The 27,408-nt window shown below is 41.7% G+C and overlaps 2 protein-coding genes across 4 annotated transcripts in view; one reads left to right on the top strand and one right to left on the bottom strand.

The window, feature by feature from the left end:
* The window catches only part of WASF1 (WASP family member 1), a 177,693-nt gene extending 157,453 nt beyond the window's left edge, over positions 1 to 20,240 (bottom strand). For 2 of the 3 annotated variants that reach the window (XM_034765890.1, XM_034765889.1), the window contains exon 1: positions 19,766 to 20,240. The gene's annotated coding sequence lies outside the window, so the exon portion shown is untranslated. The remainder of the gene's footprint in view (positions 1 to 19,765) is intronic. The other variant, XM_034765892.1, reaches the window with a different exon arrangement.
* A 1,870-nt stretch (positions 20,241 to 22,110) lies between these two features.
* Positions 22,111 to 27,408, top strand: part of CDC40 (cell division cycle 40) — a 55,251-nt gene continuing 49,953 nt past the window's right edge. The window contains exon 1 of the mRNA XM_034765886.1: positions 22,111 to 22,329. Coding sequence (XP_034621777.1) covers positions 22,138 to 22,329 — 192 coding nt within the window. The 5' untranslated portion in view covers positions 22,111 to 22,137. The remainder of the gene's footprint in view (positions 22,330 to 27,408) is intronic.

Raw genomic sequence — 27,408 nt, 5'->3', positions numbered from 1 at the left:
TTTGCAAACTGGATACCATCAGATTAGGCCTGAATAAAGACTGGGAGTGGTTGGGTCATTACAAAACCTAAACTTAATTTCCCCAATACTAATTTCTCCCTACTATTACTCACACCTGCTTGTCAACTGTCTTTAATGGGCCACTCTCTTACCACTTTAAAAGTTATTTTCCTCCCTGGTATCCTGCTGTTAATTGATTTATCTTGTTAGACTGACCTCACACTTGGTAAAGCAACCCCCATCCTTTCATGTATTTATACCTGCTCTTGTATTTTTCACTTCATGCATCTGATAAAGTGGGTTCTAGCTCACGAAAGCTTATGTCCAAATAGATTTGTTAGTCTCTAAGGTGCCACAAGGACTCCTAGTTGTTTTTGTTGATACAGACTAACACAGCTACCACTCTGAAACCTTTCTAAAACAGAATACGTCTAATCTACACAAATAAAAAAACAGCAGTATATTTGCATGTAATTATGCAAAATTTACATATTTAAGCTTACTAATTGGATAATGATAAGATACTCACACACAACACCACAATACATGCACACAATCAATCCCCATCCCACCGATTCCTTACATTCTAAACAGTAGGAGGTTGTTCTTGCTTTCCCAACTAAAGCTAGCCTCATTTGATTTACAGATTTATACTTTTTAAATTGGTTTGCACACAATTACACTTACAAAGTCCCATCTTCACATTCACTACAACATGCTCAGATTTGAAATTTGCTCTTCAAAAAGTTAAACACCTGAAATAGCCAGAAGTGTTAAAGTGTCTTTTCTGAATAATTTTCATTACACTCTGTTGTTCTGTTCCCCTTTACCATTCTCAGTGCTCTCAATTTGTCTAACACTTTGCAATGAACCAGAACAACTCTCAGTAAATTTATATTTAAAAAGGTGCTTGGCTTCTTTCTTACTAAATATTTTACCAATATTTAATTACTGAGATTTTATATTGCTATGTACTGGCATCTTTTTACTCATAGATTTTATATCACTTGAATAAAAGAATGATAATTTACCCTAGAGTAACTATGGTTCTTCAAAAAGAAGAACAGGAGTACTTGTGGCACCTTAGAGACTAACAAATTTATTAGAGCATAAGCTTTCGTGGACTACAGCCCACTTCTTCGGATGCATATAGAATGGAACATATAATGAGGAGATATATATACACACATACAGAGAGCATAAACAGGTGGGAGTTGTCTTACCAACTCTGAGAGGCCAATTAATTAAGAGAAAAAAAACTTTTGAAGTGATAATCAAGCTAGCCGAGTACAGACAGTGTGATAAGAAGTGTGAAAGTACTTACAAGGGGAGATAGAGTCAACGTTTGTAATGGCTCAGCCATTCCCAGTCCTTATTCAAACCGGAGTTGATTGTGTCTAGTTTGCATATCAATTCTAGCTCTGCAGTCTCTCTTTGGAGTCTGTTTTTGAAGTTTTTCTGTTGTAATATAGCCACCCGCAGGTCTGTCACTGAATGACCAGACAGGTTAAAGTGTTCTCCCACTGGTTTTTGAGTATTTTGATTCCTGATGTCAGATTTGTGTCCATTAATTCTTTTGCATAGAGACTGTCCGGTTTGGCCAATGTACATGGCAGAGGGGCATTGCTGGCACATGATGGCATATATCACATTGGTAGATGTGCAGGTGAACGAGCCCCTGATGGTATGGCTGATGTGATTAGGTCCTATGATGATGTCACTTGAATAGATATGTGGACAGAGTTGGCATCGGGGTTTGTTACAAGGATAGGTTCCTGGGTTAGTGGTTTTGTTCAGTGATGTGTGGTTGCTGGTGAGTATTTGCTTTAGGTTGGGGGGTTGTCTGTAAGCGAGGACAGGTCTGTCTCCCAAGATCTGTGAGAGTAAAGGATCATCTTTCAGGATAGGTTGTAGATCTCTGATGATGCGCTGGAGAGGTTTTAGTTGGGGGCTGAAGGTGACAGCTAGTGGTGTTCTGTTATTTTCTTTGTTGGGCCTGTCTTGTAGGAGGTGACTTCTGGGTACTCGTCTGGCTCTGTCAATCTGTTTTTTCACTTCAGCAGGTGGGTATTGTAGTTTTAAGAATGCTTGATAGAGATCTTGTAGGTGCTTGTCTCTATCCGAGGGATTGGAGCAAATGCGGTTATATCTTAGAGCTTGGCTGTAGACAATGGATCGTGTGGTGTGTCCTGGATGGAAGCTGGAGGCTTCATCAACCTCATGAAAAAACTCGTACAGATACAGACAGACATCATCTTCCTTTCCAAATGCAAGCAGATGGACATCCCTCGGATAGAGACAAGTCTTTAAGGTGCCACCAGACTCCTTGTTGTTTTTGTAGATACAGACTAACACGGCTACCCCCTGATACTTGACAAAGTATGTAGCTTCTTCTCTCCCAGTATCAGTTCTGGTTTCAAGAACACTGGCAGGTTAATTGATTGATCTAAGTGAAACTCCTAGACCACCTGTCCAAAGTGATCGCTAGTAGGAAGACTATCTTAAGCAGGTGATGTACTGAACAATTTGGTAGCATCTTGAACAGAGGCTTCATGAGTTTCAAGAGGATGATGTTAAGATCCCATGAGATGTGAAAAGATAGTGTGAGTATGTAAGCATAAAATGTTGATAGAGCTTTCAAGGTTCATCTCACAGCTAAGAGCCAAACCAGTCTGTTTTAAGTCCAGCACATAGTCAAGGATCTTTGGTATCAGGGCCTCAACTAGGTCCAGGGTATACTGAGTTGTGCATAAGGAGAACTATTTCCATTTAGAGGAGTAGGTCTTCCTAGTAAATGGGTTTGTGCTTTATACGATGATTTCTTGAATCTGTCAAGAACAGTCTCTATCAGTAGTGCTCAACCAGCCAACATCCAATTTATCAAAAGCAACAAATGTGGGTCTGGATCTAATATTGGACAGTGATTCTGAGATCTCAAGTCGAGGTAGAGGTGGAGTTGGATGAGAGGCTGAATAGATATCTGCAAGAGGTCTGATGGCCAGAACTGTCTTGGCCAGTAGGGAGCCATTACAGTCAGTATGGCCTGGTCCTGTCTGACTTTGGAGAACATCCTGGGGATCAGGCATATGTAGATTAGACAGACCAACCGACCAACCAATGTAACAAAAAGGTGCCTGATAAGGAACCTGGGCTCATTCCCTCTCTGAAGCAGAAGTTTGAGCACTTGGTATTGTCCTTTATAGCAAAGAGATCTGTCATGGGAGTCCCCTCATTGGGAAAATATCACATCTCTGATGGATGTTTGTAACCAAACATGAGTGGTTGCTGCAATGTGCCTGCTTAAGAAGTTTGCTAGGTATTGCTGGTAGCTGAAAGTTGTAGAGCCCATAGGATTATGTCATGGTAATGACACCAAGTCCATAGCCTGATGGTTTCATGGCAGAGAGGGAATAACCAAGGGCCTCCTTGCTTGCTGATACAGTGCATTGCAGACATCTTGTCAGTCACAATCTGCACTGTGGAGCCCCACAGGACAGGCAGGAATACCTTTCAGGCTAGCCAGATGACCCTGAGCTCCAAGATGTTCACATGCAGCTTCAAATCATCCTGGGACCAGGTCTCTTGCAACTGCAAATGGTTGAGGTGGGCACTTCAATTTGTTCCTGAGGCAGCTGGGATGAGCAGCATCATTGGGGAGCGGACAAGAAGGGTACCACTTCTTTTGTATGCTCTTCGGGTCTGGCAACCAAGTAAGTTCTTGTCGGATCTGGGATAGGAGAAAAGGTCCTTGGTCATGTCATGCAGGGATGGGAAATATATTGACCTCAGACCTAGTTGTGAAGGTCAGAGGTGAAATCTGGTAAGGGTTGTCACATATATGCACAATGACATATGGCCTAGCAGTCTCAGACACATACTCACCATGATTATTATCATGTTTGAGTTTAGGTCCTGTGAAAGATATGCACCCAAACATCTATTCAGAACACAGAACTCTCCTAAAAGGAAGAGGCATCTGCTGAATCCACCTTTCAGAGGAATTAGTCAATCATAGACAGAGCCACCTTCCTTCAACCAAGAAGAAATCTGGATCACAGTTTATAAGCTGAAGTGTGGGAAGGCAGCAGGGGTTTGTAACATCATAACAGAATTGCTGAAGACAGGTGAGAGTATTGTTGTACTCTGGTAGCACAGGCTCTTCCAGACCATCTGGTCCACTAACTCACTGACAACTGGAAGAAGGGTGTTATTCTGCCTCTGTTCAGAAAAGGGGATAAGCCAAATGTAGTAACTTTTGAGGTATTATGCTGTTGTCAGTCCTGAGAAAAGTCTGCTTCCACGTTAATGTCACCAATCAATGATACTCTTTGTGGCAAAGACCAGGATACTTAGTGCAGCTTTAGACCGGGTCATTCCAGTACACACCAGATCTTTATCTTGAAACAACTTTTTGAGAAGATGGCTGAATTTAATAGGCCATGCACAGCACTTTTTAGATGTTTCTGTCAGCCCTTTGATTCAGAGCATCAAGCAAGTTTGTGGATCTGACGCATCTCGGCATCCCTAGGAAGACAATGTCATTGACAGAAGAGATCTATAATGCGTTTTAGTCAATAGCAAATACATAACATGCTTTCCTATGACCACAGGAGTTTGAAATGCTGCATTCTGTCACCACCACTGTTCAATATTGGCACCGATAGGTGGATGGATAAGCTTGAGGAGGCAGCTGTCAGTGGCTTTAAGCTGAACACCATTCTGCTTTGAGATCTCATACATACCAATGACATTGTTGACTCAGTTTGGTGAATCGCTGCAGCTGATGGCTAATCTGACAATAAGCAGCACACATTCTAATCCAGATAAAACAAAGTCCCCAACCATTATCATCAAGTAGCCTTCAGCTCTAGATTGCAACCAGATCAGCATTAACGTGTCTGGATGGAGGGGGGGGGGGGCAAATTGAGTAGGTGGCAACTGTCAAATATTTGGGCAGTGTCATACACAGTGTTGGAGAATGCTTGCAAGATGTGAACACTTATGTAACAGCTGCTGCCTCCATGTTTCGGGCCCTTCAACAGCTCTATTGGGACATTTTGACTTCAAGCTGGTTACAAAGCTGCGAATCTACAGAACCACGGTTATACCAAATCTACTGAATGGAAGTGAAATGTGGGTGCCGCGGAACAACAGAATGACATTTGGATTCTCATTGTCTTCATCATTGCTCAATATCAAGTGACAGGAAAGATTATGATGATCTTCGAAGACAAAGGCAAACCCAGCAATCGCTCCATCATCACTGATTTGATCTCAGCAGCTTTCTTAGTATAGTCATTATCAGAAGGAAAGACCAATGAATTGCAAAGCACGGTTACCAAGAAATACTGCTATGTGGCCATAGATCACATAGGCGTCAAAAGCTTTGGTGGACACAAACTGAATATACCACCATCTTGCCAGAGATCCATCTGGAAGGCATTTGCTCTTCAAGGAGGCCACGTCCCTTTGGGATTTGCCATGATGATGATGAACCCATCACAGGACAGGTGGGGCTTGAAGTCCATGGGTTTTTAATCCCTAATGTTGAGGTGCAGGGTAGTAAGGAGGGATATATGCTGGGGGGAAGGGAGAGCTGACCGTCAGCTTTCAGTCCAGATGAACTGAAAATGTTCCCGGCAGTTGTATATCAGTAGAACAGAAGAGTTCTGAAGATTTACAAGTTCTGAGAGATTTAGTTTTCGCTAAGAACTAGCAGGCCGGACACTTGTTCTGTCTTACTACTATGCACAGTAAGGGAGGGAAGGTCACAGCCACCCTGACCTTTTATGATCTTATACTCAAACACAAGCAGGGACAGGAGCATGCACATCCCCAATGGACACAACTATTCAAAAAGACTCCAGTTTTATGCACGAGGTTCATGTGCACCTATAGTAGGATGCACCTTGACATATGTTTACATTTAAAAATTAGCAAAGAAGATGAACAAGTGAGGCTCTTTTCAAATGTGACATTCACAATGAGCACTAAATAAATTTAAGACTGATCAACCTGAGAAAAGAACAGGAGTACTTATGGCACCTTGGGGACTAACAAATTTATTAGAGCATAAGCTTTCGTGGGCTACAGCCACAGTTATGCATCCGAAGAAGTGGGCTGTAGCCCACGAAAGCTTATGCTCTAATAAATTTGTTAGTCTCCAAGGTGCCACAAGTACTCCTGTTCTTTTTGCAGATACAGACTAACACTGCTGCTACTCTGCAACCTGAGAGAGAATCTCAAAGAGCTGCAGCATAGAACTTAAACTTGTGAGGGACCCTGTCAAAGGACTTTGGAAAGTCTACATAAATTATGTCAATTGGTTCTACTTTATCCACTACTTCATTGACCCATTTAAGAATTCTAATAGATTAGAGCAAGATAATTTTCCTTTGCTGAAAAAACACTGATTAGACCCTCTCAGATCATGATCTTCCAGGAATTATATTCTGTAATTTTTTTCCTTCAGTTTACCCATTAAAGATGTAAGGCTTACGGGTCTATAATTCTTTGGATCATCCCTACACAGCCTTTTTAAAAATAGTTACATTTGCTACCATCCAATACTCTGTTATAGTAGCTATTTTTAATGCAAGGTAGCGTATTGGTGCTAGCAGCTCAGCTACTTCATTCAGTGGTGAAAAATTATTTTTTGACAATTTCAGTGATATTCATCTGTTCTTGATAACAGATAGAGATGTTAATTTTTAGAAATATGATTTCTAATCTGACATTGTCCCCAGTAGATTTTAAAAATAACAGCTCAGAAGATTAAGAAAACACACACTGAAAAAGAAAATCTAGGTCACATGCTTTTGAAAAATAGAGTTAAGAATGAGCTTCTCCAATGATTCCAGGAAAATAAATGAACTAAGAGTTTAAGACTATACTGCTCTCTGTATAACGTCATCTCCTCTATCCCAGGCTTGCGTTTCCATCTTTAAGAAATGTTTCAAAATCTGGAAATTTGGATCATGATCCTGTGCGGGGCTTAGCAACTCACAGAATCAATCCCTTAGAGCAGTCTCAGTGGGATGCAGTGGAAGGATTGCGGTCTCTAATGATGAGGACCTATTATGACCTCTAATGATGAGGACTTCTATTTTGAACAGTGTTTTTAAACAAATTATATAATTTTCCAGAATGTTCTGTTCTTCAGCAGTGTCACATATAAGCACAGTGTGATCTGTGTCAGACAATTAACAGGTCCCGACCTCAAAGAGCTCAGTCCAAAACCAAAGGCTGAGAAAGACCTTTAACCATCTTTGCAGCAGGCAGGGATCGGTTGTACAAAAACGTTTCTTCCTTCCAGCAGTAACAAGAAGTAGAAAAGGCTTCACATTTATCAGACAAGTAGTACCAGGTTTCAAAACATGAAGCTCCAACCACGATCCAAGGAGCGCAGCCTGGTAAGGCTTCCATCACTCTGCACTTTCTCAGCAGCGAAGGGATATGAGAATGGGGGTAAAAACAAGGCTCTGATTCTCATCAGGCTATTGTCCACGGACACTGCTGCCCCACAATGATCATGAGTCAAAGTTCTAAATTCTGGATCTTCACCTAAAGATGGCAAACACAAGCCTGGATGGAGGAGATGACATTATATAGCAGGGGTCGGCAACCTTTCAGACGTGCTGTGCCGAGTCTTCATTTAGTCACTCTAATTTAAGGTTTCATGTGCTGGTCATACATTTTAATGTTTTTAGAAGGTCTCTTTCTATAAATCTATAATATATAACTAAACTATTGTTGTATGTAAAGTAAATAAGGTTTTTAACATTTTTAAGAAGCTTCATTTAAAATTAAATTAAAATGCAGAGCCTCCTGGACTGGTGACCAGGACCTGGGCAGTGTGAGTGCCACTGAAAATCAGCTTGCGTGCAGCCTTCGGCACCCGTGCCATAGGTTGCCTACCCCTATTATATAGAAATCAGTACCAACTGTCAATTTACTTTCTTGAGGTCACTGCTTAAGCCACCTGGGCATTGTCCATGGACAATGGTGTCCCATATTTTAGTTTAGTTCTCAGGCTGTTGAGCATCTCATACATTCTTCAAGCTGTGGATAGAAGGGTCTAAGTGGATGGCATGGTGGATAAAATTCAATGGTTTAAAAAAAAAATCAGATTTTTTGATAAAAGGCTTTTTGAGGAAAAAGCCTATCTAAAGATAGTTTTAATTAAGATATCTTTGAGCTATAATGTATCTCATCATGGAATGGGGATTATAAATTCTAATTCTATAGTATGAGATAATATATTCATGTAATGTTTAAGAAAGTTTTGTAAATGAGTTCCAATAGTTCATGGATTAGGGACCCAATCTTATGGGGTTCCACAGGCTTCTGTATACATTATTTAGGTTAATCTTTCTATCTACCCAATGGGACTTAGTGCTCAGTCTAGAAGATACCATCAGAGATGCTTAGTTTTGCAGTTCTCAAACTGTGGATTTGTGTCTCTAGAGGTAATGTGCTTGTTAACAGAAAAACATGTTTGTAAATAAATAAATAAATAAATAAGACATAGAAGTGAGACATAAGACCTCAACTCTATTGTCCCTCTGCAAATTTGTGTACACAGAGTCAATCCCTTACTTCTCTCTCAAAGTGCAAAGTTTCAGAAAGTTCAATGAATAGAAGATTGTTGGGGCGGAATAGATCTGGACAAGGAGAAGCCGTCTGGAGATAAACGTGAGAAGCGAGGGACATATGCTTGTTTTATTAAAATACTATATGTTTGCTGTTGAAGAAAAAAATCCAGAATACTTAACGTTGTTGTTTTAGTTAAATAAAACAATTGAAATGTCTGTCTGGTGATGTTCTCCTCCTAATACAACATGGCAAGAAAATCCTCCAAATATTAATGATTAACCTGTTGAACTGGAGATAGTTCACCTCCCAGTGACTTCATAAATATCTGATTCAATTACCTTTGGTAAATGAAATAACCAATCATTCATTTTCTGACAGAGGTGTAAAACTAATCTGAAAAGTTTTCAAAATAAATCACTTTAAAAATGTATATATAGTGTGTACCTTCTAAAAATGAAACCTACATCTATCTCTGAGTTGTGAAGAATATGTAATAAGGTTATAACAACCAATAAAAATGCACTTTTATGAAGAAATCCATGATTAAATCGAGTCTTCCTGACTAGTGATTTAAATGAAATCCATCCTGGTGGATGGAGCAAGGGAATAGATGGGGGTGAGAACTTGCATGAGTGGATGGGTGACAGATTCATAGGGAAGTTAGAAAAAAAAAGGGGGCAGAAAATGACGACTTATAGGGGGAAGTAGAAGCAGCAGAAAATAGAGGAGAAGGAGGTAAAGTACATCAAGTGGTGGGAGAGGAGGAAATGAGAGAGACAAAGAGCTGTAATGGATTGATGGAGAGACCAAAAAAAAAAAAAAAAACCCACACACACACCAAAAATAAGAACAGGAAGCAAACGTACACTGAAAACAAAGGAAAAGATCTATTATAGAAAAAAACTGGAGTGAAGCAAGGAAGGGGGACAACAAAAGTAAAAGAAATATAGCAAGTTACTATTTAATGTATTTGAAATGTAACTGTTTGACAATATGTTATCATTACATACGGTACAACTCTGCCTCCCCATGTGCAAGCATTTTTTATTTCTTTAAGCAGGGAGAGTGGCACACATACTTGTCACACCAGACAGCAATGATGATAATACTTCTCCCTTACAAAAGTTTTCATCTGTAGATCTCAGAGTGCTTTACCAAGAATATAAGCATCATTCCCATTTTATATATGGGGAAACAGACAGGGGGAGGTGAAGTAACTTGCCTAAGGTCACACAGCAGGTCAGTGGAAGAGCGGGGAATAGAAGCCAGGTATCCTGAGTCCCAACCCAGTGTTCTATCCACTCCTCCTCATAATAGGCTTAGTCATCAAATGAAAAAAAGTCGGGTATATTTTTGAGCCATAGTTGCAAAACTTTTGCTTTTGTTTAAATGTACCAGAGTCAACAAAAGGACTTTTTAAAATACTATATTTAAACAAGCGTTTTTTTGAATTTACAAATATTCAGTTAGTACCTCAAGACACAGCAACTGCTCTCTACACATGAATGACAACAGCAAACTATCCTGATGGACAGGACAGATAAGAATAGTAAGAGGCCAATCTGGCTTCATCAGGAGCTCTTTAATAATCTGAAGATCAAAAAGGAATCCTACAAAAAGTGGAAACATGGACAAATTGCTAAGGAGGAATACAAAAGAATAGCACAAGCATGTAGGGCTAAGGCACAAAATGAGTTACAACTTACAAGGGTCATAAAAGCAATAAGAAGCTTTTAAAAATACATTAGGAGCAAGAGAAAGATGAAGGAAAGATAGTATCAGACAACATCAATAAGGCTGAGGTGTTAATGCCTATTTTGCTTCAGTCTTTACAAAAAAAGTAAATTTTGACCAGGTCATTAAATAATATAACAATAAGGGGGGAAGGAACACAACCAAATGAGGGAAAGAACACGTTAAAGAATATTTAACTAAGTTAGATGTATTCAAGTCATCAGAGCCTGATTAAATTCACTCTAGGGTACTTAAGGAACTAACTGACGCAACCTCTGAATCGTTAGTAATTACCTTTGAGAACTCATGGAGGATAAGTAAGACCTCAAAGGACTGGAGAAGGGCAAATATAGTACCGATCTTTAAAAAGGGAAACAAAGAGGACCCTGGAAATTATAAAGCAGTTAGCCTAACTTCAACACCTGGAAAGATACGGGAACAAATTATTAAACAATCAATTTGTTCATAACTAGAGAATAATAGGGTGATAAATAATAACCAACATGGATTTATCAAGAACAAATCAAGCCAAACCAACCTAATTTCCTTTTTTGTCATAGGGTTACCAGCTTAGTGAATGGTGGAAGCTGTAGATGCAACACATCTTAATTTTAATAAGACTTTTGACATAGTCCCATATGACATTCCTACAGTATAAGCAAAATAGAGAAATGTAGTCTAGAGGAAATTACTATCAGGTGGGTGCACAAATGGTTGAAATACCATACTCAAAGAGTAGTTATCAATGGTTTGTTGTAAAACTTGAGAATGTACATAGTGGGGTCCCCACACGGTTCTGTCCTGGGTCCAATACTATTCGATATTTTCATTAATGACTTGGATAAGAGTATGTTTATAAAATTTGCGGATGACACCCAGCTAGGAGGGGTTGCTAATACTTGGAGGACAAGATTAGAATTCAAAACAACCTTGACAAATTGGAGAATTAGTCTGAAATAAATAAGATGAAATTCAAAAAAGACAAGTGCAAACTATTGCACTTAGGAAAGAAAAAAAAAATTAAATGCACAATTACAAAATGGAAAATAACTGGTTAGGCAACAGAACAGCTGAAAAGGATCTGGGGGTTATAGTGAATCACAAATTGAATATAAGGCAACAACAACAGTTGTGGAAAAGGCTAATATTTTGGAGTGTATAAACTAGGGCTGTCAATTAATCGCAGTTAACTCTCACAATTAACTCAAAAAAATCAACTACAATTTAAAAAATAAAACACGATTAATCACAATTTTAATTGCACTGCTAAACAATAGAACACCAACTGAATTTTATCAAATATTTTGAATGTTTTTCTACATTTTCAAATATATTGATTTCTATTACAACACAGAATACAAAGTGTAGAGAGCTCACCTTATATTATTTTTATTACAAACATTTGCACTGTAAAAATGATAAAAACATTGTATTTTTCAATTCACCTCATACAAGTACCGTAATGCAATCTCTTTATCATGAAAGTGCAACTTACAAATATAGATTTTTTTTGTTACATAACTGCACTCAGAAATAAAACAATGTAAAACTTTAGAGCCTACAAGTCCACTCAGTCCTACTTATTCAGCCAATCGCTGAGACAAACAAGTTTGTTAACATTTACAGGAGATAATGCTGCTGGCTTCTTATTTACAATGTCACCTGAAATTGAGAACAGGCGTTCGCATGGCACTTTTGTAGCCGGCATTGCAAGGTATTTACGTGCCAGATATGCAAAACATTCGTATGCCTATTCATGCTGTGGCCACCATGATGATACTCGTTAAAAAAAAATGCATTAATTAAATTTTGACTGATCTCCTTGGGGGAGAATTGTATGTCTCCTGCTCTGTTTTACCCACATTCTGCCATGTATTTCATGTTATATCAGTCTCAGATGATGACCCAGCACATGTTCGTTTTCAGAACACTTCCACTGCAGATCTGACAAAACGCAAAGAAGGTACCAATGTGAGAATTCTAAAGATCACTCGACACAAGGTTTAAGAATCTGAAGTGCCTTCCAAAAATCTGAGAGGGACGAGGTGTGGAGCATGCTTTCAGAAGTCTTAAAAGAGCAACATTGATGCGGAAACTACAGAACCTGAACCACCATAAAAGAAAATCAACCTTCTGCTGGTGGCATCTGACTCAGATGATGAAAGTGAACATGCGTTGATCTGCAATGCTTTGGATTGTTATCAAGCAGAACCCTTCATCAGCATGGACACATGTCCACCGGTATAGTGATTGAAGCATGAAGGGACATATGAATCTTTAGTGCATCTGGCACGTAAATATCTTTTAGCATCCAGCTACAACAGTGCCATGTGAACGCCTGTTCTCACTTTCAAGTGATATTGTAAACAAGAAGCGGCCACCATTATCTCCTGCTAATGTAAACAAACTTGTTTGTTTGAGTGACTGGCTGACCAAGAAGTAGGACTGAGTAGATTTGTAGGCTCTAAAGTTTTACATTGTTTTGTTTTTGAATGCAGTTATTTTTTTACATAAGTCTACATTTGTAAGTTGCACTTTCATGATAAAGAGATTGCATTATAGTACTTGTATGAGGTGAACTGAAAAATACTATTTCTTTTGGTTTTTACAGCACAAATATTTGTAATCAAAGAAATATAGTGAGCACTGTACACTTTGTATTCTGTGTTCTAACTGAAATCAATATTTGAAAATGTAGAAAACATCCAAAAATATTTAAATAAATGGTGTTCTATTATTGTTTAACAGTGTGATTAATCAAAATTAATTTTTGTAATTGCTTGACAGCCCTAGTATTAACAGGAGAGTCATATGCAAGAATGGTAGGTAACTATCCCACTCTGTTCAGCAATGGTGAGGCCTCAAGCTGCAGTATTGTATCAAGTTCTGGGCTCCACAATTCATGAAAGATGTGAACAAATTTGAGAAAGTCCAGCGGAGCCCAACAAATATGATAAAAGTTTTAGAAAACATAACCTCTGAGGAAAGTTTAGAAAAAAATTAAGTTAATTACTTATTACCAGAGTTCATTAAGATGGACACTGCACATTCACACTCTTGGTATGTGTTGACCAATGAAGTGAGATAGTGGAACTTTCTTGCAGCAGGGTCTCTTAAAGCACTCACACAGCCTCAAAGTTTGAGCACATTCTGACGGCCTAGTTATAAAAGGGGGCATGGCACCCAACGTTGTGGGGTATGCATCTCCAGCATGCCCTCGTGGCTTGTTGTGAACTGCAGGCGTGTTGTACTCAGCACCCTTCGGAGCTTTTCAGACAACTACCCAGACCAGATTAAACGAGTCCCTGCAAAGGAAGGTTAATTTATTTATTCTGCAGAGGGTAACTCATTTATTCAGCTGCTCTCTTTGGCCCCACATAAGAGTCCTGGTCAGTTTCCTCACCTAGCTCTGGGAGGAGGGCTGGGCTTTGGAGAGACTAACCCTCCCTCTAAGACAAGAGCCTCCCAGCATTCCTTCTTGAAGCGGGAATTGTACTTTAAGCCAGCTGTAGAGTCTCAGGCAGCTTATCCTCCAGCAGGCCCTTTTCCCTATCAGTCTCTCCACCCTCAGGTTGGGAGGCTTCAGCAGGCAGATCTCCTCCTGCTAAGTCAGGGCCCAGCAGATGCCTTCTGACTCCCTGCAGTGTTTATAGGCATCTCCCCTCCTATGAAGGAGGTGGCAGCACTTATAGTGGCCCCTTCTTCCAGCCTTCTTCATTCGTTACTGGCTGCCCCACCACCTCTGCAAGGCTCCAGGCCCTTAAAGACAATGTAACAGGATTCCTTCTAAATGCTACTTCTATCCTGGACCCCTTTCCTTTCTCTCCATGTCTCTTCAGGCTTTGAGTATCAGGTCTCCCCAAACTCTTAAAGGACCATGACTTCTGGTGTGGAAGATTGACCACTATGCAATACAGCCCTCAAGGGGCAGGCTACCCTGTCACAGTTTGTTGCCACCTCAGTTCCTTCCACTGCTAAAGAAGAATACCACGTAATATTGAAATTAGGACTACAGGAGTGGGGAAGGTGGGCAGAGACTATGATTATGCAGAGTGCACCTCAAAGAACTATGGTTACATTTAAGTAACCTTCATTTCTTCTTCAAGTGTCCTTTGCATATTCCCATTCCTGGGAGAGTTTGGCAAGTAGTACAGCAAGAAGGGAGGAAGGGAGGCGGAGTCCTAATTAAACAATTACTGGGCCATGACTCTGCCAAACTGTGCATCAGACCTGGCTGCCAGATCCAGTGCATAATGCTTCATAAGTGTGAACTGAACTCCATGTAGCAGCTCTGTATAATTCAATAGGGAGAATATGTTTAGCACAAGCTACAGATGAAGCAACCACTCTTGTAGAATGGGCTCAAAGAGGAACAGGAGGGTAGAGTGAAGCTCCTTTTTAATACTATTCAATGGGTTGTCTAAATTATCTAGAAAGGGACTGTGCTGAAATGGCCTGACCTTTAGAGTTACCTGCATATGAGAGGACCTGAACTTTTTAGTTTTATTCAGATAATACGAGACTGCTCTCTTTGCAACTAAGGAATGTAACAGATTCCCCTTTATATGTCTGAGGTTTTGAAAAGAATACTGGTAAATTAATACTTTGATTTATATGAAACTCAAAAATTTTAGGAAGGAATTTGGGATGCAATCTACGAACCACCCTGTGCTGATAAAAAGTAATAAGGAGGCTCCCGCCATTAAGGTATGTAGCTTACTAACTCTTTTAGCAGAAGTGATTGCTATTAAAAAAGCTGTTTTATAGAAAGATGAAAAAAGAGCAGCTCACTAGAGGTTCAAATCAGGGTAGACATAAGTTGCATTAAAACTAAGGTCAAATTCCACAAAGGGACAAGGTCCCATACTGGCAGATACAGATTCAATAAGTCTTTTTAAAAACAATTATTCACCAATATATGTGAAAACAATTATTTTCCATAATGTGAGTATGGAATGCTGCTATAGCTACTAAGTGGACCTTAACGGAGGAGAGAGACAAACTCATTGCTTTTTAGTGTGGCAAGTATTCTAAAATAAGTTGCATAGGAACTGAAACTTGACCAACATTCATACCAGACACCCATACAACAAATCTTTTTCACTTAAAACTGTAACTTTTTCTAGTAGATAGTTTCCTAGCATTAATTAGAACTTGCTGCATCTCAAAAGAGTATGATTTTTCTAAATCTGTCAAAGATCTATTGCCCAAGCTGTCATATCTAACGATTGCAGATCTGGGTAAAAGACCTTCCCCTATTGCTTGGACAGTATGTCTGTTGTTATTGGGAGCATCTTGTATTTGCTATTGGATAAATGGATTAACTCAGTGTAACACTCTGCCTCGGCCATACAGGAGCAACTAAAATTAACCCCGATCGAATCCTGTTTTATTTTCTTTAGCACCTTTAAGATCAGAGGGAATGGGGGAAATGCATACATCAGGCCCCTTCCCCTATCAAGCAGAAACACATCCATCAATGATTGACTGTCTGAGCCCACTCTTAAGCAAAAACAGGGGCATTTCATACTGGGTCTTGGTGATGAATCTCTGTCCAGAAACGAACAAAGACTGAAAATATTCTGAATCAATGAGTCCTTAGAGGCCACTCATACACCTGCGCAGTTGTTCCACAATTTCAGTGTATTCTGCTGCTGCCTGCAAGGCAATTGGGTAAATGTTATATAGGATACACCAGTCCAAAAGTTTTATTGCCTTGTTTCGCGTTGAAACGATTGAGCTCCTTCCTGTTTGTTCAAATAATACATTACGGACATGTCCATAACCATTTGAACTACTACATTCTGCACCTGGGGAAGAAATGCTTTGAGAGCCAGATGGATCGCTGTCAGTTCTAACATGTTTATGTGCAATAGGGATTCTCTGCAGCTCCAAAAATCTCAAATGAAAAGGTTGCAGAGATATGCTCCTCAACCTATCATGGACACATCTGTAGTAATCTCTTAACATAGGAGGAGCTGGGTTGAACAAACCTCCTTTGAGGACATTCTGTAGTTTCATCCACCACATCAGAGACAGATTAATTTTTCTTGGAACAAGAAGTATTCTTAGCATATTGTCCATGCCAAGTTTGAAGTTCCTCCATTACCAATGTTGAGCCTGGCATATGGAATCACTTGTGCTATGGGTCACTTGTGGTACAGAGTAGGCGCCTATGGCAATAATAGTTTCGGAACATGCTCAAATGCTGAGGAGAGAGGAGTGCATGAGCACTCTAACAGGTACTGCTACCAGAAGTTTCCATTGTCCTAGCTGCACCAGTCAGCATCTCCCAAGAGTAGGCATATGCACAGGACACTCAAAGAAGAGCTGGGCACATTTAGTCTTGAGTAAAAAAGTGTGAGGGGTGATCTGATAAGTCTTCAAATATGCTAAGGGCTGCTCTAAAGAAGACAATGATCAATGGTTGTCCATGTTCACTGAAAGTAGGACAAGAAGTAATCAGCTTAGTCTGCAGCAAGGGAGATTTAGGTTACATATTTGGGGAAAAAATTCTAATTATAAGGATAGTTAAGCATTGGAATAGACTTCAAAGGGAGGTTGTGGAATCTCCGTCATTGGAGATTTTTAAGAATGGGTTGGACAAATTCCTGTCAGGGATGCTACTTGGTCCTCTCTCAATACAGGGGACTAGAGTAGACGACCTCTTGGTGTTCCTTTCAGCCCTACATTTCTATGTTGCTATAACAAGCCTGGGTAGAGTTTTTTATGTGTAACCTTTTATTCAATACAAACTAGATGCTCAGATGATTTATGTGTTTATCCATCCATATAATTTTTTCCTACCATTTTTATAATAGAACTGCACTTACTGCAACTTGCTACGTCAAAAAAGAACATTTGAAGCATCGCTAGAGGTTCAATTATTCCATGGGGCTGCCAGAGCCTCTCTCTACCAACTCCCCACCACCAGAGCCTTTCCCTGCTGCCTTTCAATTAGGTAGGAAAAGTCTCCGGCACTAGAGAGGTAGTGGGACAGCAGTGTAGATGTGGGTGGCATGGCTCGGGCATGTAGAGAGTCATGTAGGGTACATACCCTAGGGTTCTGATACGTCTACTCACCTAAGCTGTGCCTCACCTTCTACACCAGGCGTTCTCAACCTTTTTCTTTCTGAGGCCCCAAACATGCTATAAAAATTCCACAGTCCGCCTGTGCCACAATAACTGTTGTTCTGCATATTCAGTAGATTAAAAGCCAGGTCTGGCATTAGGGGGGTAGCAAGCAGGGCAATTGCCCGAGGCCCCATGAAGCTAAATTGCTTGGACTTTGGCTTCAGATCCGAGCAGCAGAGTTCAGGCTTTGGCTTTCTACCTTGGGCCCCAGCAAGTCTAACACCGGTCTGCTCTATGGTTAATTTTGGAAGACCCCCTGAAACCTGCTCACAGCCCACTAGGAGGCCCTGGACCTCTGGTTGAGAACTTCTGTTCTATACCACTATTAATACCCGTGCTAGCTAGACATGCAACAACTATACTCTACAAGTCACCACAAGTGTAGACCTACCCATTGTTTGAATTCTGAAGAGCATGTTGAAGAACCCACCTCACTAGTTGTAGCAGATGGACAACAGCTAATTTACACTAGCAAATTATTCCAAAGGCTGTACTGTGAATCCACCCCAAACCCTTAAACGATTACACTTTCTTATAATTTCTGAGCACAACAGAGTTTAATGAAAAGCTGTAATTTCCCCTATTCTAGTATGAGAAAAATCAAATTCTGTGTATTAAATCTAAAGATTCAACATTAATAAAATATTGTTTTTACATAAATTGAAACATTTGCAGCATAATAGTGGAGATACAATATTTAAATAGCAATGTTATATTAAAGATTGGTTTCGCAAACAGACCTTGAAATACTTTACCTTTCAACAACCACACCATGCAACTACAGACAACACCCTGTAAGTGCATGCCAGGAAAATAAGGAATGCACTTCTATAGAATCACTTAACAATTGCTGGCAGGCAGTGTGTGAATCAATGACAGCTGCATTCTCAAAATGAATAAATCATATATAGGGTGACTCACATCAGGTGTGTAAGTAAGGTAAATCACATAACCTGTATTGCTATTGCACCACTGATAAAGAGTCCATTTGTAAATCTGAAATAAAAGTTGTACACTTCAAACGTCAAAAACAAAAATAAAGATCCAGAATGCTGGAAATACAGAACTTTCCCCTAAAACGACTCTTGCAAAGTTATTTTCATGTCAATGTTATTTTTGCCACCTTGGTTCTAGAGTGTACTGTTTCCTTATGGCAATGACCACTAAAAAAATCTAAAGACAACATTTAATAAATATAAAATCTTCACTGTCTGCATTTTCTACTTGCTTTTCTTTATTCTGTTGATATCTTCATAGAAATTCAATCTGTTTCCTTTAAAACTGAAACATTTGCTAAAAAATGTGAAAGACTGACAATCCAATGTTGCAAACCAAAATAAAACATCTAATTACTGTATTTACTTCTGATTCCAAATACAAAACTAAATTAAACGAAATCATAGATACACAAAGTGTAATGATCCAGAAGGACTTCGTACATGCTTAAGATACAAATGGAGATTACTTGGGGCTATTACATTTTATAATTATTGTATCCACAAGCTAAATCGGCATAGGGGGATGGATATTTTTGTGTTTGGAGGCGGACGCTACATATTTTTAAGATTGCAGTTTGGAGGTCTTTTGCTCGCAGGCTGCCGAGATCTCCACGACAGCTGAACAATGGTAGCAATCTTTCAATGGGCTGCTATTTCCACTGAATATGATCGAATCTGCTTCTCTTCACAAGGCAAATCGCATCTAGCTCCATCATCCATCCCCACCTCTGGCCTCTACAGTCCCCATTACATAAATTAAGCGGAGGTGGCTGGGTCAGGGTAACCCCACCCCCTTCAGATCAACATAGTAGCTAGCACCTGGTGTCAGCCAACGAACCCCCCCCCCCCCCCCGATTACTGACCCCAACAATAAAAGGTCCCGCCGCCCCTTGAGCGAGGCTCCGCACTGGGCACTGTACAGGAGGCGGGGGAGGGGGCGTGCAGAGGCACACTCCGCTACTAAAAGTGCAACTCCCCTCCCCCACCCCGGCCAGGCGAGAGGAATTTACACACCTGTCCCTGCAACAGCCGCAGGGGGCTCGGCGCTCACCCCCCACCAGCGGCAGACAGCGAGAGGGGGACCACACTGGCACAGCCCCATTGCTCCCTTCACCCCACAGGAGATGGGGGGGGCAGCGAAGGTGTCACTCCGGGTGGGGATGGAAGAATGGAGGAGCTACATAGGGGGGCTTCCCCCCGATGAAGGGGCATCCCTCTGCCCGTGGGTGGGTGGACAGGGGAGCCGCCCACCACGGGGTGGGCGCGGGTCACGGCAGAGGAGGTGCAGGCTGCGGGGCACTTACTCTCTCTGGTCCGTGCGCTGCTGCTCTCACACCTTCATGCCGCCGACCAGCCCCGCCCTCTCAGCGCCCCAGAAGCTCGCGCTGCCCCCTGGTCTGTACGAATCCGAAGTTCAAACGGCTCCTTCCAACCGCCTCTCCCCACTGGAGAGAATCGTTGTGGAGGGGGAGGACCCGAACCCGGCGCGAGCTGGGGGCGGCGGCGCGGAGCTCCCCAAAGGCTTCACAATAGACACAGAGCGGCGCGTGTGTGCGCGTGGGAGGAGGGGCTTCTCCCTCGGCCCGGACTCCCTCTCCAAGCACGCGGGGGCTGTTTACCCAACACCTAACCGGCCGTCGCCGCTTCCCCCAGGGACTAAGTGGGTGCCTCCCCCCAGCATCCGTGGCGTTGAGGTTCAGGGAACCCCGATTTCTATACACACCCCCTCAAGATGGCAGGTGGTATAGTCCAGTTCGCTCTCTCACTTACTCGAGCTAGGGGAGGGGTCGCGGGTATTGTGACGTAGTCTAAAGCCGGCTCCTGGCAGCCAATGCGAATGGGAGAGGAGGGGCTAGAATGGAAGTGGGCGGGGCTGCTGGCAGCTCCAAAGAGAGTGGGCGGGGCTGTTTCAGAGAAAAGAGTGCTTCGAATTCGTCCTACTGTATTTCGCACAGCGTGTTCTACTGATTGGTGCGCAGGTGTCAGGGCCGTCTCCAGCTTTTTTGCTGCTCCAAGCAGCGGGGGGAAAAGGAAAAACCTGATTGAGATGCTACCGAAGTGTCGCCAAAGAGGAAGACAGGGAGTGAAGGACCCGCTGCAGAATTGCTGCTGAAGACTGGACCGATTGGGCTGCTGCCGAAGTGCCGCCACCACGCTGCCCCAACAAGGAACGCTGTGCTGCCCCCTTCTATTGGCCACCCCAGGCACCTGCTTCCTTCGCTGGTGCCTGGAGCCTGCCCTGGCAGGTGTAAGGTCTCTGTTAGGGGACCTGGCACTGCACGGAGCAAGTCCCTGAATATATGTATGCCTCAATTTCCCCATGAATAAAACAGGGCTGTTAAAATTACTTATCTCACAGGGGATGGGGGTTGTGAAGGTTAATTCAAACTGTTGTGATATCCATGTGTTTAAGAAGACCTGATAGTGCACACATTGTCCATTGCATATAGTTCATATTGAAACCAAAGAAGTGATGACTAGATTGTATCAAAGAAGACAAGCAGGTGGACTTCAGTGCTGCCTTGGACAGAAGAAGATGGCAGATGGTTGCAAAAGGACCCAACCAACCCCAGATGATTAATAGATTCCAAGACCAGAAGGAACAATTGATCATCTGGTCTGACCTGTATAACACAGGCCATAAACTTCCTCAAAACAATTCCTACAGCAGGTCTTTTAGAAAAACATCTAATCTTGATTTTAAAATTGTCAGTGTTGGAGACCCCACCACAACCCTTGGTAAATTTTTCCAATGGTTAATGACTCTCACCATTAAAACTACACCTTATTTCCAGTCTTAATTTGTCTAGCTTCAATGTCCATCCGTTGGATCATTTTATACCTTTCTCTGCTAGACTGAATGCAATCCAGTGGCTGGAGGCTGAAATTAGACAAATGATGTTGTCCATTTCCCTGGCTGCAATGGAATAAGGGGAAGAAGTGTACAGTTCATATTATGGGAATATTGTATGTATATAATTTACAGGTAAATGTAAAATGTTGCCCCAAACACCCAAAGCCATCATTCAAGTTTCATTTTTTTAAACGATTTCATCACAAATTTGAGCTATGGATAATGTGGAAATAGTAGGCTTGGAAAATCAGTATCTCTTAGAAGATTTTATGCTTATGTCTACCCCACAGTACTTTCCATGGATGATTGGGAGTATGTCCCCCTAGGGTCTTTAGTTTTAGTGACATTCTCTTTTTGGTTGTGATTTTTTTGTTTGTTTGTTTGTTATGGAGTGCTTTCTTTGAGGCATGTATTGCTATATTTATTATTTGTCACTTGTCAGAGAGGCAGTGATCGTGTCATTCTGCTGAAAGTGGGAGAGATGATGTTTTCCTTTTCAGAAACACCGAATCCTGCTTTGACACTGCAAGACGCTTCAAATCCGACCTGCCCGGCTCTGGCGCGTTGCACGCTGGGATTTGTAGTCCTTGCTGTGAGTCCTGAAAGATCAACCCCTCCTTCAGCTTCATGAGAGGGGAATTATGCTTCCCAAAAAGTTTCGTTAGAGACCCAGAAAATTATAAATAATAATTTTTATTTTTGTTAAATCGAATTTGAGTAATTTTCATTCAGTCGCAAAAACAAATCTAGGAGCGGATTATGATATAACTGACAGGACCCGTTTGTTCCGGGTCACTGCTCCCGTGGTTCCTCCTTGGTAAGATGTCGGCCGCTATCGCCGCGCTCGCGTCTTACGGTGTCTCTGACTCTGGCTCCGACTCTGGCTCGGACAATGAGGGAAGCTCCCGCCGCTCGGCGCAGGTAGCCAGCCGGGACTCGGTGCTGCATCTCGCTTCACCGCCCCCTGCCCCGCAGGCCTTGGCGGTGGACTCGGCCCCGGAGGTGGCTGTGAAGGTAGGTGCCGCCCCGGGCGTTCGGCTACAAGGGGCCAGGAAAGGTGGGGCAGGGGAATCCCCTTCCCTCCGGCCTGGGTAAGGCTGCTGGGCCTGGGCCAGGCAGGGGGCAGCTGCCCGGGGAGCGTTGCCCCTTTCCGTGTGTCTCGCTTGGTCGCTTCACAGGAGGCCTCCTGCTGTCTGGGCGCCCTCAGCTGGGGGATTGGGGTGGAGACTCGGGCTGCCTGTCCCGGGCCCTGGCTGCTGGAAAGGCATTCGGGGCTGGCAGGAGATGCAGGGTCCCCTAATAGCTCGGTGGCTGGCCGGCTGCCCCTTGCATTGCAGGTGCGTAGAGTCAGCTCTTTTCGGCTGTTGCACCGATTTCACCGGATTGAAATCTTGCACCTTGTAGTTAATCTTCTAGATTAGGTCGTGAAACAATCAGATCTCTAGTCGGCAAGGGGAGAAGGCGCCTACGATATGAAATGTGCATAAGGAATACTGGGCCGAAGGTGGGGAGAGGAGAATCTGCTAGACCAAAGTGTGATATTCGGGTGTTCACCTAGGTCTCCGCAGCCAGGTGGGGGAAGGGTGTTTGGGATTAATGTGATAATGCTGTTCCTGACCCCTTCCCCTCCTTCCGTGGTGGACTCGAGTTTTCTTGGTTTGGCTAACAGGTGTCTCCAACCCACTACTCAGCTCACCACTCTCTGCTCCCCATGCTTTTGGGGGCGGAGGGGTGATTAATACCAGAGTTTGACATACAGACCTTTGGGATGCTGTCCTCCTCTCTGCTCCCTTCCCACACACTTGTTTTGTATACACTCCAAATTGTAGGCATCTTATCCTCTTCCCTAACTAGTTGTTTCAAGCCCTGATTTAGAGGACTGACTATATGGTTCAAAATCTTAATTTGATACTGGCCCCTGCTGTTTAATCTTTACACTTTTTGTTGTTGTTGTTGTTTTGGTGTATCCCTATTATCTTTAGTATTTTCACTATAGCTTTCCCAGGTAGCAGTAGAATGAAATTGACATAATTCTTGACACTCTAACTGCTGCCTACAGTGCTGTGAATAGCAACAGTGAAGGCTGACCAGTGCTTTATACATTTCACTTTAGTACTTCTTGGCGAAGCTATGAGCAGCATGATTTCATTTTGTAAGCTCAGAAAGACAAGACTGCATTAGTTCACTTTTAGAAAGTTATCTTCAGAACCATTAAGTACAGAAGGTTAGAAACAATTCACTTTTAAATGAAACCATAAATTCTGCGGAAGTTGATGCCATAGTAGCACCATCACAAGCACGTGCCCCACTGAATGCATCCTACTCCATAGTGCCAAATAGAAGAATGGATTTTTTTTTTCATTTCACTGCCTCAAATTAAAGATGGATGTGCTATCACAGCTGCCCATCTGACACTTATCTGTACATCCTATGATGCTTAAGCACCACCACGCTCCAGTCTTAGAGTTTCTAATCTCTCTGGGAGGTTAGTGTACAGTTTGACAGGAGTATTAGTTAACATCTGTAAAGTGCTTTGAACATGAATGATAAATAACAAGTAGCAGTGACAATGCATTGAGGCCCAGCAGAGCCTTACATAAATTTAAAGGTGATGCCTAGAGTACTAGTCTCAAAAGCCTGAACCACTAATGTACTGGTGGACCACTTTCTGCTGGTTGGAGGCTACTGCATTATCACTGTTACAGAGGGTGTGACTTTTTTAACACTTGCAGGAAAAGACATTTTCTGCAAGAATCAGTATTTAGAGACCTATGAGAAATGCACTCCCTTCATATTATCTTTAAAAAGTGTTTTTATGGTGGCAACTTGTGCCCCAGTCCTCTTCTTCTTGTTGATAATAATGAAAAAAAATGAAATTTTACTTGGCTATCCCAAAACATCGCATTTAGTAGTGAGTATAATTTTGTGCTAAATGCAAAAAAGATGGGGCTCTGTTATTTGGCAGGCAAGCTATTTTATTTATTTAGATTTTACTACTCTACTATATAAGTGTCTCCACCATGCTCTGGTAACCCTTGACAATCTCTTTAAAAGATATTAGCAACTAAACAGACCAATTAGTTACCCCAAAATCAAACTCAGTTGACAACACAAATATAAGAAATGAACATATACACATCCCATACAGTCCTCACCAGATCCCAAGATTATGAACCCGGTTAACAAAAGGCAGATGCACACCCTCAATTTAACGCATCAAATTACTCTTGTCACTTCTTCCAGCTTGCTTCCTACAACCAACCAACATCCCTTTTGCCTTGTCTGAACTAAGTCTTAGCCATCTTGCCCTCGTGCGTGCCTCAGCCTTTTCCAGACACCGAGTAATGCCATCAGCAGTTCCAGCCATGCTGATGGAGATATAAAGCTGAGTGCCTTCAGAATATTGAAGACCTTCTGGTCCATGTAAAACTCCTGGTAGCCTCATGTATGCATTGAACAAAAGGTGTGACAACATGGAACGTTGCAGAACCCCCCAGGAGAGTACTCACATGGAGAAGATGCAGGTGTCCTACACCACCTTATGAGAGTGCCCATCAAAGTGCCACTCAAATAGGCCTGTTCACCCATGATATAGTTTCCAATGATGGTGAACTGTATCAAAGACAGATCACGGATCTAATGAAGATCGAGTATCTATCCTGATATCGTCTATTGTCCCCCGATACCACCAGAGCTGTCTTTGCTATACCCAGGTTGGCAACTAGTGTAGAAAAGAACTGAGGCTACTAAACAGTGTTTGAGTTATCTCACCACAACCTTTTCAATAATCTTAACTGAAAATGGAAGACGTAAAATGGCGTGATAGCTGGAAAGATTCAGTAACAAGCAGTGATTTTTTTTTTTGAGTGCAGAATGTACGTGTGCTTCTTTCAGTGAAAGAGATACCTCCCTCTTTCAAGGAGGTATTGATAATTTGTACTAACAGTGTACCCAGTTCTTTCCTGCATGCTTTCACCATCCAGGAAGGATGTAGGTTTTAAGCACAAATTGATGGCCAAAGTGTTTCCAAAATCATCAAGGATTGACCCTGGCTTAACCTCAAGCAGAGAAGACTTGGCATTATCTCCTTTAGCACATATTCTTATCCCATGGAGGCAGACAGTTCTAACCAAATCTGAGCAATTTTATCTGCAAAATAGAAATCATTGAGCTTATGGTACAATGATTCTGGCATTACTGTGTTGGAGGAGCAGCAAGTTGACTAAGGAAGAAAGTCAAGAAGGTACTGTCCTGCTGACACACAACAGCTGCACTAGCTGGTGTAGATAGTGACTGCAGTAGTATGCTGGCCATGTATTGCGGAGGCGAGCTTGGATGGGAGAAAGAGACGGTTCTGTAAAAAGGAAGGGCAGGGCACTTGGTGAGAGCACTGCAGTCCCGTGATCTGAACTGTAGTCATGCACCATTCTAGTGTCTAGTGGGTTGGGACTGAAGAATAAAAAATGCATGGCTTGAGTAGCTTGGTGTCTGGCTTCTAGTTTAATAACTGTTGTTGCTTCCTGATTAGTTTAGCTTTGTAATCTTTGTGAAATGGCAAAGACTTCAAACGTGGATAGGTATTAAAAGGGGAATATATTCTTAAGTATCTACAATAGCAAAACTTAGTTGCTAGTTCTAGCTTTTTGATATTTGTAGTTTATCAGACATCTAGTGCACAAGACACACTCCTTTTTGTATACTTTTATGAATTGCAGCAAGTACTGCCCAAAGATGTTACTCCAAGATGCGTCATTCTTAGCTGATGTTGAAAGAGGGCAAGGTCTTTGCTTTTGAACTGCATCATACATCTGCACAGTCCCTTTTGATTTCAAAATGCATTTGCATCTATGCAAATTACACTAATGAATTGTAGCTATTATTTGAAATAATAATTCTTGGGGTGTCATCCTTTAGGGTATTTTTAGTAGCTCTTCCACACACTGCTGACCTCTGCACTGTAGCCCATAGGATTATTTTGCGAGCTATTGTATCCTACTAATCCAGCCAACAGTATCAATTAATATGTTTTTTTCTTAAATTAATCCATTTTATTCTTATATTTTATTAATATTAATTCCTTGGAATTTAGGATGTGTTGAGGCATGTGTTTCCTAATAATAAATTTTGCTGAAATGCAAGAAGCCTACCGGCCTGTAAGATCCAGTAAGATCTGCTATATAGCAAAAAGTATAATCAATTATGAATATGTCAGCATAAAAGCTGGCAACCTTTGGCACAGATAAGAATGGTCCCTGAACTTTGGGGAACCAAAGGGAGGAACTATCCACATCACAGGTTTATCCGGCATCTACAACCAGTTGGTAACTGCAGGGTACACCACAACTTGGAGGTCATCAAGAGAACCTAGGTTGGCAGTTTTGGAGTGAGATAATCCTTATTAATATATTTAGAAAGTAAGTGTCATAATCCACTAACCTATAGGAGAAGGGTACCCATAAATTTCTTAGGGTACGGAAATAAGATTTGGGTATAGGAGGTTGGGGCTGAATTACATAGGTCAGGATCCTATAAAATACCTTGTAAGAGAGCTCTTGTTAGCTCTTAAGCTCTTCTAAGTTCTAGGCTCTTCTAACTCTGGAAGCTTCGGTTTTTTTGGAGTGCTTTTTCCAGTTCTCCTATACTGTAGAGCAGTGGTCTCCAAACTTTTTTGATCGCGCACCCCTATCAGTAAAAAAATTTTGAGCTCGCACCCCCGCCGCGCCAAAGCACTCCTCCTGCCACGCACCACCAAGGATCCTCTTGCGCACCCCCTGGGGTGTGCGCACCCCACTTTGGAGACCACTGCTCTAGCGACTATCTTTTCATATATCTATTCTATCTACTGTCGCGCTATCAGCTTAGCTTGTGCAGTATAGTATAACTACTCAACATTCCTAACCATTGAGGAAGTCAGCAGCATTGCGTAATCGGGCATGCCAGGAGTGAGGCTGGTCCTTCACCTCCTATTACCGGGTCCTCAAGGAAGGGTTGTGAGTATGTTAGGTTAAGATACTTATAATAGAAATGTTACCACCAATGTTTTGGAATTCTTTTACTGTTTTGCAGTTATATGTTTCATTGCATTTCTTATTT

This window comes from Trachemys scripta, chromosome 3, assembly GCF_013100865.1.
Source record: "Trachemys scripta elegans isolate TJP31775 chromosome 3, CAS_Tse_1.0, whole genome shotgun sequence".
In the NCBI taxonomy this organism is placed as follows: Eukaryota; Metazoa; Chordata; order Testudines; family Emydidae; genus Trachemys; species Trachemys scripta.
Note: the sequence above shows the minus strand (reverse complement) of the source record. Positions and strands in the feature narration are given on the sequence as shown.